The sequence below is a fragment of the Mastomys coucha genome, unplaced genomic scaffold (genome assembly GCF_008632895.1).
Source record: "Mastomys coucha isolate ucsf_1 unplaced genomic scaffold, UCSF_Mcou_1 pScaffold9, whole genome shotgun sequence".
Classification (NCBI taxonomy): Eukaryota; Metazoa; Chordata; class Mammalia; order Rodentia; family Muridae; genus Mastomys; species Mastomys coucha.
This window is the reverse complement of record NW_022196915.1, coordinates 61,358,291-61,372,529: the sequence shown is the minus strand read 5'-3', so window position 1 is coordinate 61,372,529 and position 14,239 is coordinate 61,358,291. Positions and strand designations below refer to the sequence as shown.

The 14,239-nt window shown below is 46.9% G+C and overlaps 1 protein-coding gene across 10 annotated transcripts in view; it reads left to right on the top strand.

Moving 5' to 3' along the window:
• The first annotated feature begins 216 nt into the window (after positions 1 to 216).
• The window catches only part of Lrch1 (leucine rich repeats and calponin homology domain containing 1), a 190,356-nt gene continuing 176,333 nt past the window's right edge, over positions 217 to 14,239 (top strand). For 5 of the 10 annotated variants that reach the window (XM_031362001.1, XM_031361997.1, XM_031361999.1 and 2 more), the window contains exon 1: positions 218 to 696. In XM_031362001.1, coding sequence (XP_031217861.1) covers positions 438 to 696 — 259 coding nt within the window. In that variant the 5' untranslated portion in view covers positions 218 to 437. Of the gene's footprint in view, positions 697 to 14,239 lie in introns of all 10 variants that reach the window. The other 5 variants (XM_031361996.1, XM_031361994.1, XM_031361998.1 and 2 more) reach the window with 2 other exon arrangements.

The window sequence follows — 14,239 nt, the reverse complement described above, 5'->3', positions numbered from 1 at the left end:
CGCCTTAAAAACAAAACAAAACAAAACAAACAAACAAAAAAAACCCCAAAAGACAAAAACTAAACCGACAAAATACCGTGGCCCGCAGATGTGTAAACTCCAAGGGGTCGGGGCCAGAGTGAAAGTCACCCAGAATGTGCATCCAGTTCCAGCCAGCTTCGGGGGTGGAGCGCCCAGAAGCCGCGGAGGAGGAGCGGCGGGCGGAGGCGCGAGCACGAGCAGACACAGGCGCGTCGCCGCCGCCGCCGCCGCCGCCGTCGTAGCCCTCCGCTTCCCGGGCTGGAAACGTTGGCGATCGAGCTGCTGCCTCCGGCTCTGCGCCGCCCGCCGCCCCTCCAGCAGTCCCGCGGCTTTCGAGGGAGCGCTGCGGGGACTCCGGGCCGCCGGGGAGACCTGTGACCCCGCGCCGGAGCGGCGGGGCGGGGGACCGGGAGAAGATGGCGACGCCGGGAAGCGAACCCCAAGCTTTCGCGCCCGCTCTCTCGGTAACCGCCCTGCACCCGCATCTCCACCAGCACCACCAGCACCACGGAGGCACGGGCGGCGCGGGCTTCCACCTGCCCTTGAACCGTGGGTTGGAGCGCGCGCTGGAGGAGGCGGCCAACTCGGGGGGCTTGAACCTGAGCGCCAGGAAGCTGAAGGAGTTTCCGAGGACTGCGGCCCCGGGACATGACCTCTCGGATACGGTTCAGGCAGGTGAGACAGGGCCGGGGCTGGCCACGCGTGTGCGGGGCTGTCGCGCCTTCCCGCCCGGGCCTGAGTGCTTTGCTAGATTGGCTCGGCAGGGGCGGGTTCTGCAACGCGCGCGGTGGTTGTAGCGGGCACGGTGGCCCGCCTGGCCCGGCGACCTGTGACCGCGGTGCAGGAGCGCAGGGATGCGCCCAGGAGCCGTGCCTGGCACGCGGGAAGTGGGGGATCTCCTGCGACCGCGAGCGAGTCGGGATCAAGCACCAGGTCATGGAGCTCTACATGGAAGCCTTCTGCGTCCCGGTGGGTGGGGAAAGGCTAGACAAAGGTGGTGGTCCGTCGGCCAGCCCTGTCCTCTCCGCGTAGTGTCGCGGCCCCGGCCTCCGCGCCGCGCGACCGTGGCTTGCTGCAGCCAGAGAGGCGGTGCCAGCCTTGGTTCTGCGCCTGTGCGAGCAGAGGCTGGTGTCTGGCTCTCCGCCCACACGTTTTGGTTCCCTCCACCGGGGCTCCCCGGTTCTCACTAACCCGGGTTTTGCGGGGGCCCTGGAGGGGAAGCGTGGCGTAGTAAATGAAAACTAATTAAAGTGAGCCTGTTTGCCAGTGTGAACCCGGCAAGTTGTGACCCGCGCCAAAGAGCAGCCGGCTTCTTCAAGTTGTGTCATGTGTTGACATATTTTGGAGATGCCTGCTTTCCCTTTAGTAGTCGGGGTTGTGGGAGTGGATCCACAAACAGGAAGGAGGGTGGTGGAAGAGGGTTGGGGCCTTGGGAATCCGTGCAGATCTGACTTGGTTTTCCGACCATCCGGTTCCGCTCTTTGCGGGACGGTTTGTACCCCAGCGAGCGCCTAGCGTGTCCCGGGGCCGTGGGTGCCCCATTTTTTGAGCCATTGCCTAGACCTCACGACTGTTATTGCTTCTTCCGACGTGCATCAGGTCTCTTAGGCTTCTGAATTGCTTGACTTTCAGATCAGGGTCCTTCAGCTGCTGCTTATAAAGGAAGACTAGGGGGCGGGGCAGGGGAGCCAGCTGTGGCTTTCAGAGGGAAGGTTTCTAGTTAACTCCGTAAACATTTATCAGGAAGCCAATTGAAAATTTAGATGGAGTTCTGAATTCATTGGAGGCCAAAGCACTCCTCTGGGGTCATTAAACGGTAATATTTGAGTTCAAGGATGGTCAGGAATGGGTAAGCAGAGGGGAGATTCCAGAACTCAGTTTTCAACAGCTGGAGAGGCTCTTGATAGGACCTCAGAGTTACAGCTTCTCAAGTAGAAGTCATTCTAAGAGTCGCCTGAATCATCAACCTTAAAAAAGTCACCTACATTTGTCTTCCCTTCTGCCATAGAAAGGCTGTGTACTACAGAAAGCAGAGCCAGAGTGACCAATGCTAACACGTTCGTGCAGTTCAGTAGCAGGCTTAGAGTTGTTCCAACACTTCAGTATTGCTGACGATTCCTCCCAAGGTTGGATAGGGTTGGCATGTGTGCTGTGCTGCCACTTCTTTGAGAGTACCATTGCTTTAAAAGTAGTGGAGGGAGGTGTCCGTCTTTCAGTTATCACCTCTGTGAGTGGTCACTGCTTGGAAAGGGTCTTCGGTTCTCTCTGTGTGCCGTCTCTGTACCGTGGGGTTTGCCGGTGTCCAGGTATTAGGAGTGTTCCTAAGATCCTTAACCAGTCAAAAGTAAGAGGCCACGTGTTAATTCTCTACCCTAAACCAGTATTATTTGGGGGACAGCAGAGGCAAAAGGATGTCAGCTACGTTTGTGGGCACTTAAGGCAATACCATAAAGAGAAAAGGACGGTAGCGAAAGAGTCTGTTGTTTTATGTAAAATTTCAATATTCACATGTGTTAAAGATTGTTTGCTTTGACCAGAGTCACACATCTGAGTATTCCTCTCTTCTCCAGAAATGCTTAGGCTGGACACGGGCTGTGCCTGTGAGTCCAGTAGTTGGAGACCAGTCTGGACTTAGTAGTGAATTCCAGGCCAGCCTCGGTTACAGGCTGAGGTGGCCCTGACTCATTTCTCATGCCTATACACCCCAACATCCCCCAAAGAATATATTAAATTGAGCATTATTCCTTTTTGTTTGTTTGTTTTTTGTTTTTTTTCGAGACAGGGTTTCTCTGTGTAGCCCTAACTGTCCTGGAACTCACTCTGTAGACCAGGCTGACCTTGAACTCAGAAATCCACCTGCCTCTGCCTCCCAAGTGCTGGGATTAAAGGCCTGTGCCACCACTGCCCGGCTAAGCATTATTCTTTACTTGTGAAAGCAACAAAGCAAAATAAAGACATTGAGTGGATGGTGTTGACATTTCCTACACATAAGGAGTTCAGGGAGTTGATGAGCCTTTGGTAATAATAAATCCCTACAGATAGTGGTTTCTCCTAGGCTCAAGCATCTACATTTTCCTGGGTAATGGGGAACCTTTTCTCTCTGTTCAGTTACGTGTCATTGTGTCTTATAAAATTTAGCTTCTCCAGCAGCCACCTCTGCAGACAGCACCACACTCTTGGGCCCCACAGCCCAACTGAACAGAGATGTAAAGTCAGAGATGAGAGGCCCCGAGCTGCTCAGTAGAAGATAGTCACCTGAATTCGAGCACTTCACTCATACAGAAACCAAAACCAAAACAAAGACCTTCTTAATTTCACTTTTAGGCTGTGGTTTCCCTGAATTTCAATCCAAACAGGATGCCCTGTGCCATGGCAGGCAGACTGTAAGGAGGTGTACTGGGAAGTAGCTGGGGATTGTGTTACTGTCCTAGATGGGATTAGAACTGGTGTGGGCATGGTACCTACTTGGCTAACTGTGAAGCGCTCTGTATCAGGAGCACAGCTGGATCATCATTTCCCGGTAGAGAGAAGCCAGGTGACATGCTCAGAATCATACCCCTACTGAGACACAGGCCGGTGGTCTGAGTCCCGAAGGGTCTCTAGTGTTTGTGTACTGACGGAAGCCTGTTGGGCAGGGGACAGCTGTGGACAGGGGTAGAACTTGAGAGGCTTCTTGAAGGTTCATTCCATGGACTTTTATCCCTTCACCTGTTCCTATGAAGTTTCCACTCTGGAAAGAGATGGGAGGAAGGGATGGGAGATAAACAAAGCAAAATAAAACAAAACAAAATAAAACAGTTTATCTTGCAAGATGAGTAAGAGGGTTTTTTGGGATACATGCAGTATCTTTGTTTTCCAAACACAGGCTGCTGATTCTCATGGACTTGAGGTTGCTCATACCAAGAGCATCATAATGACCACCATAAGTATAAACAGAAGCACAACATTGGGTCTGATGAGAAGAAATAGACAAGGGCATGTCAGTGAAGCACTCCCATCCCCTCTAGCGTTGATTTATCACACAGCATCAGTTCAGATGGAGGAGTTCAAATGGGGTGTTTGCATGACTGAATAAAGAGGATTCAAAAGAAAAGAAATCTGACGCCGGGGCGGTAGTGGCCCACGCCTTTAATCCCAGCATTTGGGAGGCAGAGGCAGGCAGATTTCTGAGTTTGAGGCCAGCCTGGTCTACAGAGTGAGTTCCAGGACAGCCAGGGCTATACAGAGAAACCCTGTCTCAAAAAACCAAAAAAAAAAAAAAAAAAAAAAAAAAAAAAAAAAAAAAAAAAAAAAAAAAAAAAAAAAAAAAAAAGAAAGAAAAGAAATCTGAGAGTGGCTGCCTGCCTGAGGCTCTAGAAAAAAAAATTTGTACATAGGACTTTGGAAATGAATATTGTTTAGCCAGGCCTGTTGGCACGGGTCTGTAATCGCAGTACTTGCGGGGTACAGAAAGGTTAGGAGTTTAGGGTCATCCATCTATACTGAGGTCAGCCTGAGCTACATGAGACCGTGCTTGAAAAAAAAAGGTTGGTGTGGTGACCGAGTGGTGAAGTCTGTCATTATCAGTGTCTTACCAAGACTAAATGGGGAATGGAGAGCTAGTCTAACCGTGTGGCATAAATACTCATTGAGGATGGACCCAATGGAACCAGCCTGTGATCCCAGCTACTTGGGACTGAGAGAGGTGGATCACAGTTTCAAGGCCTGCTTGAACTACAGAGTTGAGAGCTTGTCAGGCATCTTAGTAAGAGCTTGTCTCAAAACTGAAAGTGAAAAGAGGGTTTGGGTTAGTCACAAGGTGGTGGAGTCTGTGAGCCTGTGTGAGACTTGGGGGAAAGATCCAGGGCTTGAACATGCTAGGCAAGTGCTCTACCACTGTGCCATCCCTACCCCTACCCCCCTGCCCCCAGTGCCCCAGGAAGTGAAGCTGCAAAGTGTAAGACAGGAAAAGCAAAGTAGAGGGTTCAGGAAGCCACCGGACCCCCACGGGACCTACAGTGTCCAGACAGCACCAGGCACTGTGTGCAGCCTTCAGAGGCATCCTGCAGCAGAGGGAGGATGCCTGTCAGGTCTTGCAGGGTTGGATGTGGGTAGACATGACCACCGAGCATTTTCTGGTGGGAAAGATGAATCCAGGATGGGGAGGGAGAACCTGTCATTAAAAGAAGAGACTGTATTTAGGCCTGTCCTTTGGTCACATCCTTTCACCCCACTCTTTCTTACCTTGCAGCAGGTGACAGGATGACAGAGCCCCTCTTCACCCTACTCTTACTTTACTGGGGTGACAGAGCCCAGAGGTTTTATGAGCTGTTGTTTGAGGACTCTGGAATTTGTCAGGGGGTGGGACTGTCACCTTGCCTGCCTCACCCTACCTCTCTTGAGTGTCTGTGAAGATTCAAGACCTGGGGGCAGGCTTCTCTGTAGCAGGCCGACTTCCTCTACACAACCCCTTGCTCCCCCTGTCCCCCTGTGCCCCCCCCGCCCCAATAGCTGCAGAGTCCTTGGATATGAGCATATTTTAGCCATTGGGATCCATACAGAACGTGGTAATGAAACCTGGTTTTGATAACATGTTCTGTGCCATAATTTTGGGCATGAAGATTTTTCACTGTTAAATTATGGTGAAACATTTGAATCTACCACCCCTTCCCTACTGTATATCCCTGGCTGCCCTGGAACTCACTCTGTAGACCAGGCTGGGCTTGAACCTGATCAGACCTGCCTGCTTCCCTTCTGAGTTCTGAGATCAAGCACATATGCTACCCAGGCCTTGTCACATGTGTTTTCTTAAAACTTGTGTTCTTTCTTTCACAATGCTGGTCAGTGGTGATGCCTTTAATCCTAGCCCTTGGGAGGCAGAGGCTCTGCCTTGGTGAGTTCAAGGCCAGGCTTGTCTATACTGAGAATTTCAGGAAAGCCAGGGCTACCAAAAAAAAAAAAAAGGGGCAACAACAAAATCTTGTGTTCTTTCATGGAAATACCTAGTTATAAATTGCTTTTCTGCTATTGAATTGATTTTTTAGTCACTTAAAAATTTTTATTTTTAATGTTTTTTAGAGAATCTCACACATGGATATAATGTATTTAGAGTATGTTCACCTTATTACTTTCTCCTTTGCTCTGCCTCTCTGACAGAGCCCTTTCTTCCCAGGGAGCTCCTCCTTCTATTCCATGACTTTCTGTGTGTGATCCCTGAATTTAATTAGGGTTGACCAGTTGGCGCTGTAGTCACTGTTGAGTTACCCATGCTCTGTCAAATACACCGCTGTGTTCACATAGTCATCCTAGCGTGTTTGTTCCCCATGCGTAATGGAGTTATTCATCCATTCAGGCCGCGCTAGCTAAATCCTTCCCCTTCCTACTCATATTTTCATCTGCTGCTGATTGATTTCTTCCTTGTCAGGGCACAGAGGACTTCTGCTCTCAAAGCTGTTAAAGCACTGTGATTCGGTACACGGGGGTTGGAGGGTGGATCTGAATCACGTCCAGCCATGCTCCTGCCCCTGCTGTGGTGTGGTCCAAAGATGCTCACCAACTTGCATGTTAGACTGCTCTAGTCAAAACATGCAACATAGCATACGCACGCTTCCAAAACAGTAACATACCAGGATAGACCAGGAAGCCAGCCCAAAGCTGTTGATCTTTGTCTTTGAATTGGATCTGTTGGAGATTTTGTGAGTCTGGGTATTTAATTTTTGCCAGTTCTTGTTAGGCTAAAATTTGCCTCCCATCCAACCGTTGGACAGTTTTTATTTCAAGTGTTGACTAAGAGTTTTCCTGAGTTGCTGAAGCAAGGCAACTACCCCACTGTGCTCTCGGGATTTAGGGGCTGGATGGGCACCTCACAGACTTCGTGTCTTTCCTTGCTGAGGCTTCTCTGCCATTGTCCTCATCTTCATCCTGGCTTTATTGAACCTCAATTTATTAAATTTATTAAACCCAAGTTTCCTCTCTTTCACGTGTGCTTTTGTATCCCAGTGACCTGTTTTCCAGACCTATCGAGAGTCTTATATAAAATCCTTGAGTAGGCTGTACGGCGGCGTTTACTTCCGGTTCCTCTCTCCGTTGTCACCCTCGCATCCCCTCTGATGTGCTTTTGTCAAGATTCTGTGAAGTAAATGAGAGAAGTGGTTAGGAGTGGTTTGACAGTGGTTTGAATGGGAATGGCTTCCCTAGACTCGAAGAAGCGTGGCCATAGAGAGTGGCACAAGTAGGAGGTGTGGCCTTGGAGGTGTGGCTTTGTTTTAAAGGAAGTGGATCACTGTGGAGGTGGGGCTTTGAGGAGTCAATATATTCCTCAAGCTCTGCCCAGTATGGAAACACAGTCCCCTTCTGCTGCCAGTAAATCAGAGATGTAGAACTCTCAGCTCTTTTCCCAGCACCATGCCTGCCTGGAAGCTGCCATGCTTCCTGCCATAATGATAATGGGCTGAACCTCTGAACCGTAAGCCAGCCCCCCAAATTACTTGTTTACCTTCATATAAGTTGGCTTGGGAGCTGGAGAGATGGCTCAGAGGTTTAGGGCATTGACTGCTCTTCCAGAGGTCCTGACTTCAATTCCCAGCAACCACATGGTGGCTTACAACCATCTGTAATGGGATCTGATGCTCTCTTCTGGTGTGTCTGAAGACAGCTACAGTGTACTCACACAAATAAAATAAATCTTAAAAAAAAAAGAGTTGGCTCGGTCATGGTGTCTCTTCACAGCAATGAAACCCTAAGACAGAGTCCATCAGTCAATACACAACACTTGAGGTGTTTACGATTCACGAGCCCTCCCTGATCATGTCAGTTGTTGGGATTACAGTAGGTTGGTGTTAATGCAGTGGTAAAGTCATAAAGTTATAATAGATTATAAAAGTTTAATAGCCAACTGGTCTTACACACATGTTATCAGGGGATCAGGCCCAGACTGGGTTCTAGAAGAAGGCCCTGTCTGCAGAATACAAAAACAACAAAAATTTAAGTTGGTAAGTTGTACAACCTAACTCTATTGCCATACCTTGAGTACTTTCTTTAGCAAGATAGCACGGTTCATGGGAAGCCTAGCTTCTGTCAGTTGCTACTGTTGGGTGGCAACAGTGCTTATTTGTGTGTGTGTGTCTGTGCACCCGTGCATGCATGCACCTACATGTGTCTGAGCACACACATTCATATTTGAGTACGTGTATACATGTAGAGGCCAGAGGATGTTGCTGCTGTGTTTTCTTCTGTAACTCTTCACCTTTTGAGACAGAGTCCCCCACTGAGCTTACCCACTGGCCAGTGAGCTGCGGAATCTGCCTCTTTGTGACTCTCACCCCTACCTTATTGTTCCAGGCTTTTAAGTAGGAACTGGGGATTGAACTCAGGTCCTCATGCATGACAGCTACTTTACTGAGTGGGCCAACTCTCCAGCAGCAAAGTTCTTTTTATGACAGAACATTGTAAGGCTAAAGTTTTTAAAAATTATTATTATTGTAAGCAATGAGAATTGCCTAACAAAATAAAAACTAACAAACAAAAACACTACAAGAAAGAAAAGAAAAAAGAAGAATTCCAACTTAGACTTACTTTAGGAGAGCTCTGTCTATCAGAGTAGACTGAAGCATGAAGCATGCTTGTGTTGTTTGTTCTTCCTCTTATTTTGCGAGTCCAGGGCCTGCTTCCTCCGCACACCTTAGTAAGAAACAATGCGTTTGGAAACCACAGAGCAACTAAACAGAAAGTGAGCTTGCCTACACAAACAGAAGAAAGTCGACAGTTGTGAGAACTGAATTGTTTTTGCATGTTCCAGGATCTGAAGAGAAGGGAAATGTGCTCTAGTTTTTAAAATATTTTTATGCATATTAGCTTTTTGCCTGAATATAAGCATGTGTACCATGTGTGTGCCTCTTGCTCATAGAAGTCAAGAAAAAGGGGTTGGGTGCCCTAAGAACTGTAGGTAGAGATGGCTGTGAAGTGTCTCATGCATGCTGGGTCGTGAATCTGGGTCCTCTGCAATAGCAAGTGTTCTTAACTACTGAACTGGGAAGTGTATTTTTGATTAGAGTTCTCTGTATTCAGTTTGCTTCAACTGTAGTCTCCTCTGCTGGCTAAATGAGGAAGGTATAATAAACCTGGGGGCATGCAAAGAAAAAACTAGTCAGAACATTGTTGATTTTTATAGCAGAAAAATTTCCCTCCCTCCCTCCCCTCCCCCTCCATATCTTCCTTCCTTTCTTACTTTCTTAAGATAGGGTCTCCTTATGTTGCATGGGTCAGCCTCGAACTCTCTCTATAGCCTTGAACTTGATCTGTGGTCTAGACTGGCCTTCAGTTGTGATCCGTCTGCTTCTCTTTCCCAAGGCTGGGATTTTTACCCCTTTAATTAGAAATGAATGGGTTTGTATCAGTATGCTCTGGCCTAGGCAAGTAGGCTTGGTGGACATGAGAGCACGCACTGCGTTTAGGTAGTTGGAAGTAGGTAGTGGGTCCTGGGATTACCCTTGAGGCTGGCTTTCCTCCCAGGTTCCCTTTGATCCCTCTGCTGCATGGGCTCTAAAGAGAGCCTGAGGAGATGGCCAGGGCAGGGCGTGAGCTCTGAAGTGTTCCCAGCATGCTCTCCTGCGCCCACTTACTATTCTCCAGCTTCCCGTGTGGCCATGCTCTTGACAGCAGACCCCAGTGTATGGCACTGTACATTTGTTAGGTTATGTGCTCCACTGATACTCTTCCATATCTTTGATGTTTATGTGGTGTGGTGTGTCAGAACTATGCTATACTTCTGTACCAGGTCAGAAATACTGACACTGGTACAGAAGTATAGCATAGTTCTGACTTAAAGCACTTGATCTCTGCAGACCACAGTGACAATTCAGACTTATGCTGTCAATAGACTGTCTGCCTTGCCTCTTCTAGACTATTTTCATTTTGCTTTTCCAAGTCTTTGGTCACATGTTCCCGCTCTTCACTGCTCTACGGAATTCTGCATGTCCAATTCATATTCCGTGCAACCACTGGCCTGCCCAAATCAAGCCACCTCCCTGCCAGCCTCTTTAGCATCGCAGCATCGAATCATATGTGGCTCCGAGGCGTGTTAGTGTCATTTCCTCATGCATTTTGTATTTCTTTATTTCTCCCCCCTTTGTGTATAGTAGCCTTCCCTCACAGTGACTCTGCTTCCATGGTTTTTGTTAACCTGTGGTCAGCTGTTGTCCAAAAATATTAAATGGAATATTCCAGAAATAAACAAGTCATAAGTTTTAAATTTTGTGCTGCTCTGAGCGGCATGGTTAAATCAAACCCCATTCTACTTCATTCTGTGTTATCCCTCTGCCTAATGTATCTGTGCGCTATATGCTACCAACCCGTCAGTCACTTAGTCTTTTTGGTAGTCTGGTGAACTGATGCAGTGTAGCATCATCAGTGATCAGGGACCCCTTATGCAGTACTGTGAGTCGCCATCAGCAGACCTTTATCACCCGTCTCTCTTTGTCCTATTGTATGGGCATTGTGTCATCTTATATCAGGAGGAGGGTAAGTACAGTACAGTAGGCTATCACATGGGTGTGTGTGTGTGTGTGTGTGTGTGTGTGTGCGTGTGCGTATGTGTGCATGTGATAGAGGCTGAAAAGATGAGGCTGGGGAGATAGTTTTGTTGTCTTATTTCTAGATCTTTATTAAGTTTAAAAACACTGAATAGAATGGTGTTCTTAATCCCAACTCTGGAGAGGCAGAGACAATTGGATCCCCCAGGGTGTCTCGCTAGCTGGACTAGCCTACTTGATGAGTTCCAGGCCATTGAGAGAGTGTCTTGTAAAGGGGGGTGTGTTGGGGGTGGCACCCAATAGTACCTCAGGTTATCCTCTGGCCGCTACATGTGTAAGCACACATATGTACATGTATATCCCACAAAAGACCACATGTATTACAGTATTTTTATCATTTATTTTTTTTATAATTATTCATATTTTAAATAACGTGTATTTGTGTGTGTCTGTGTATGGGTAAGTGCAAGCACCCAAGGAGGCCAGAGGTGACATTGTTACAAGAGATTATGAGTCTGAGGTCGGGGTTGGGAACTAAACTCAGGACCTCGGCAACAGTAGCAAGTTCTTTTAACTATGGAGCCATCTCCCTAACCCCTAATAGATACTGTTTCTTATGTGCTTCATTCGGAAATTACACTTTAGCATAGGCATGCATAGACAGGAAGAACATTCTGTATACAGAGTTGAGTACTAGCTGTGTTTTCAATGACCCACCAGGGACCTAGAACTGTTTCCCTCTTAGAAAAAAGGGGAAGTGCTCTGTTCTCCACAGGTTTAAGTTTCTTCCTCCTTGACTGGCTCTTGAGAGTGGCTAGACAGGGACTTTCCTGATTTTGGAGTGTGTGTGTGTGTGTGTGTGTGTGTGTGTGTGTGTGTTGTGTACACGAATATGCGTTTGTTCTTGCTTTACAGATCTCACACCAGAATAGTGTGATAAACTCCCTTGCCTTCTCTATCTTGCCCTGAGACTCTGCACTTTTACTTGTTATCTTGGATCTACGGTAAGGTTGTCCCATACTTGTGCATTGTTAGTTGATTTGCTGTCTTTTCCCCAGCCAGCTTTATCTGACATTTCTAAGTCAAATGACTTGGAAGGAATTCTGGAGGAGGTGGACAAAAATTCTATCAAACCAAATAGCAGATAAAAAAAAACCTGGTAAATGAAATCTGGTGTGATGACACATGCCTTTAAACTTAGCACTCAGGAGCCTGTGACAGGAGTTTGAGCCTAACTTGGGCCACATTGCATGTTTCAGGCCAGCCCAAGCTATATAATATGAGACCCTTTAGCTAACAAGAAATCAAACAGCAAATGCTTGTCTAGCTTTAGGGGAAAGGAAACCACTATTCATACAGTGGGAGTGTAAATTAGCGCAGCCATTATGGAAATCACTGTAGAGGATCCTCAAAAAAACAAGGAGGCTGGAGGGATAGCTCAGTGGTTAAGAGCACTTACTGCTGCTCTTGCAGAGGACCTGGGTTTGGTTGCCAGCATTCCATGGTGGCTCACTACCATCTGTAATTTCAGTTCCAGGGTATCCAACTTCTTTTCTGACCTATGCAGGCTTCTGCATGCACATGAGATATATATATATATATATATATATATATATACATATATATATATATATGTACATGCATGCATGGCCACATACACATGGACTTTATAAAAATAATATTAGAGCAATCCCTAAAAAAAAAAAAACCATGAAATGGAACTAGCGAGGATGCAGATGCACTGTTGATGTACACTTCAGGGAGTTCACATTTGTGTACAGCAGAGACACCTGCACGCCTACGTTTACTGCCGGATTTATGATAGCCAAGGTATGAATCAGCTTAGATGTCCATCAATAAAATGTGACAGATATGCATAATACTCATCCGCCAGGGAGAACAAGATGCCATTTGCAGGAAAATGGATGGAACTGGAGATCATGGTAAGCAAAATAAATCAGGCTCAAAAGATAATATCGCCTGTTTTCCTGTCATATCCAGAATCTAGACTTTTTAAAAGAGGGCTTGAAAATAGAGGGGGCGTGTTTGAGAAGGAAGGGAGGGCCATACTGAGGGGGTTGAGTAGGTAAAAGCACATGGTGCCCATCCATGGCCATGCGATGGTGCTCGTTGTTTTGCATAGTGAATATATACTAATAAAAGAAATGAGCAAATAAAAACTAGTGAGCTTGTGGGGTATGTGCGTGTATGTGTGTGCACACGCGTGTGCCAAAGGTCTACATTGGGGTGTCTCCAACCTTACTATTTTTTAAAAATTCATTAAAATCTTATTTTTTCTTCCTTTAAAAATTTCTTGTTTAGATTTTAAATTTTTATGTGTATGAGTGTTTTGTTCCCACGTGTGACTGTGCACCATATGAGGGCCTGGTTAGAAGAGGGCAGGGCGTTAGGTTCAGATTCCCTGGGATTGGAACTGCATGCAGATGTTTGTGAGCTGCCTTGGGGGTATTGGGAGTCAAATGCTGGTCCTCTGTAAAAACAAAGTGCTCTTAACTGCTGGGGCATCTCTTCCTCCCTAAAACTTCATTATAAAGAACTTCCAAATGAAAACATCACACCCTCACTGAATTTGGAGCCCCTGGCTAAGCTGCAGCAAGCTTCAGTCATCTGCCTCCCCCAGTGCCAGCAACACGGCAACAAGCTGTCTTCTTCTGCTCTTACGTGGGTGCTCAGGACTAGAACTCAGGTCCTTATGCTTGCACGATAAGGCAGTTTACCAACTGAACCACCCACCAGCCCTCACCAACATTTTTGGGTACCTATTATATATATGGAGAAGTGGGTTTGTTTTTTTTTTTTATATTTTAATTTTTTTAATATCTTACTTCATATTTCTATCTAAAAATAGAGATGTAGTTTTATTTATTTCATAGACTGGTGAAGAATACAGAAGGAATGTGTCTGAAAGTACTTTACACATTTAAGTATTCTCATTAACAAGTGCTGATGAAAGACTTTAAGCCCTTAGCTAGAGGGGCTCTCATCAGGATAGTTCAGTGGTTAAAACTGATTCTCTTTGGCTTCCAAGGCTTGAGTCCAGTCTAAAACTAAACCTTAAAAATCTCCTCTCCTTGGCCAGATGAGTCCTGACCACCTCTTTCTTTGCCTGGGAAATGGGGTTAATAATACCTAGTGGAGTTGTCCTGAGGGTGGCAGTTACCCAGCACAGTGGTGCACTGCTTTAATATGGGTTCTGTGTTTAATGCTTGCCAGGTGTTGTGCTTTAAGCATGGGCGGGGCTTAGTCAGCCAGACCACACCTTCCTGTTGTCTTCTGAAAAGAGGGAATGTAGAAACCTAGAAACTGTTCCTTCATACTTCTTTGTCATTCATGTTGAGGACAGTGACTCCAGAGGAATCTGTCCTTTGGCCACGGGGTCACATAACAAGACTGGCTGGTGCCTGGGCCAAGGCAGCCTCTCATGGTCTTGTGTTAAAGAGCAGTCGCTGCAGAGTCTGGAGGGCACAGGAGACAGAGAGGAGGCTTCTGTCCCTCTGTAAAAGTCCCCGATCATGCCCTGCTGGTCCAACCTTGTGGCAGGCCCCACCACGATTAGAACATACCCAGAAACCTTTAATGACATCTGGTGCAAAGCTGGATCGAATGACATAAGACCAACAGTAGTTAGAGATTAAGCATGTTAGTTCAGGATTTCACTGCCTGTGGTTTGGGGGACTTGCATAGCTGCC